The sequence below is a fragment of the Aplysia californica genome, unplaced genomic scaffold (genome assembly GCF_000002075.1).
Source record: "Aplysia californica isolate F4 #8 unplaced genomic scaffold, AplCal3.0 scaffold01244, whole genome shotgun sequence".
In the NCBI taxonomy this organism is placed as follows: domain Eukaryota; kingdom Metazoa; phylum Mollusca; class Gastropoda; order Aplysiida; family Aplysiidae; genus Aplysia; species Aplysia californica.
In genome coordinates this window covers 105,440-106,663 of record NW_004798514.1, presented here as the reverse complement: position 1 = coordinate 106,663, position 1,224 = coordinate 105,440, and the positions used below count along the sequence as shown (strand labels likewise).

General features: G+C 41.3%; 1 protein-coding gene across 1 annotated transcript in view; it reads left to right on the top strand.

Annotated features, from left to right (window-relative positions):
* Positions 1 to 1,224, top strand: part of LOC106013768 (tight junction protein ZO-1) — a gene marked incomplete at its 5' end in the record, with an annotated part of 18,529 nt that overhangs the window by 12,262 nt on the left and 5,043 nt on the right. The window contains 1 exon segment of the mRNA XM_035973452.1: positions 963 to 1,119. Within this exon segment, the coding sequence (XP_035829345.1) occupies positions 963 to 1,119 (157 nt within the window).

Here is a 1,224-nt window from a genome sequence, read left to right as displayed (position 1 = left end):
TTCTTTTTTTTTTGCTTTTTGGTTTTTGGTTTTCTAATATGTCATTTGGTCTATTAGAGAGAAAAAAAACACGTATTGAAGAGGTAATTAAAATACAGTGTCCAAGTCACTCTGGTTCATCATTAAAAAATTATTGTTTTTAACTAAAGCTGAAAAAACTGGCGATGTACTTTTGCTGTTGTTGTTGTTGTTGTTGTTGTTGTTGTTGTTGCTGATGCAGCTGTTGTTGTCACTGTCATTGTTGCTGTTGTTGTTGTTGTTGTTGCTTTTGCTACTGCTCCTGCTGCTGCTGCTGCTTAGGTTATTGTTGTCTTCTTTGTTGTTGTTGCTGCTGCTGCTGCTGCTGGTATTGTTGTTAATGATGCTGCTGTGATTGTTGTTACTGCTGTTGCTGTGACTACCCCTTTTACTTTCCGCTGAAACAGAGGGTGGTTGGAGGGAGCTACTTTTTTCCCCCGTTCCTTCTGTTGTTGCGATTAGGCGTGTGACGTACGCACGCAGAAGACTTGAGTTTGAGTCCTGTGTGGGGAGTTTGTTTTTTGAAATAGTTTTTTTTTTTCTTTTTTTTTTCTAAAAAACCCCATCCCTAAACAATAAAGTCAAACAAATAACCAAAAATAAAATGCGAGAAATAGTAATATGTGAGACGTGCTGACAAAATGAGTTACTTCTCACGATCCAAGAATGGAGATATCGGCTGACAATCGACACTGCGGTCAGATTGATAGATTTTCAATTGATGCTATTTTGTTCAAGTCTACCGTGTCTTTTACTATTCCATGCTCACAAATTGCACAAACTTCAGCTATCAAGTTGATGTGTCAGTTTCCATAATGCTAAAATCCGAGAAGTAACTCATTTTGTCAGCACACCTCATATATCATGTACTTAAAACTAACCCAGTGCATTATGATAATTATAGATTCCGAATGTACACCCTTTGACCTTTGAATTTTCGACAGCCTTGAACCGCGCCAGGTGACCTTCCCCAAGGACAAGCAGACGGGGCTGGGACTGCGACTGGCGGGCGGGAACGCCACGGGCATCTTTATAGCCAGTGTCCAGCAGGGGAGTGCCGCGGAGAGAGAGGGGCTGGTGGAGGGGGACCAGATTGTGTTGGTGAGTAGAGGGGAGAGAGAGAGAGAGAGAGAGAGAGAGAGAGAGAGAGAGAGTAAGATAGACAGATAGAGACAAAAATGGAAATATTTCGTTCTTCACTTACTA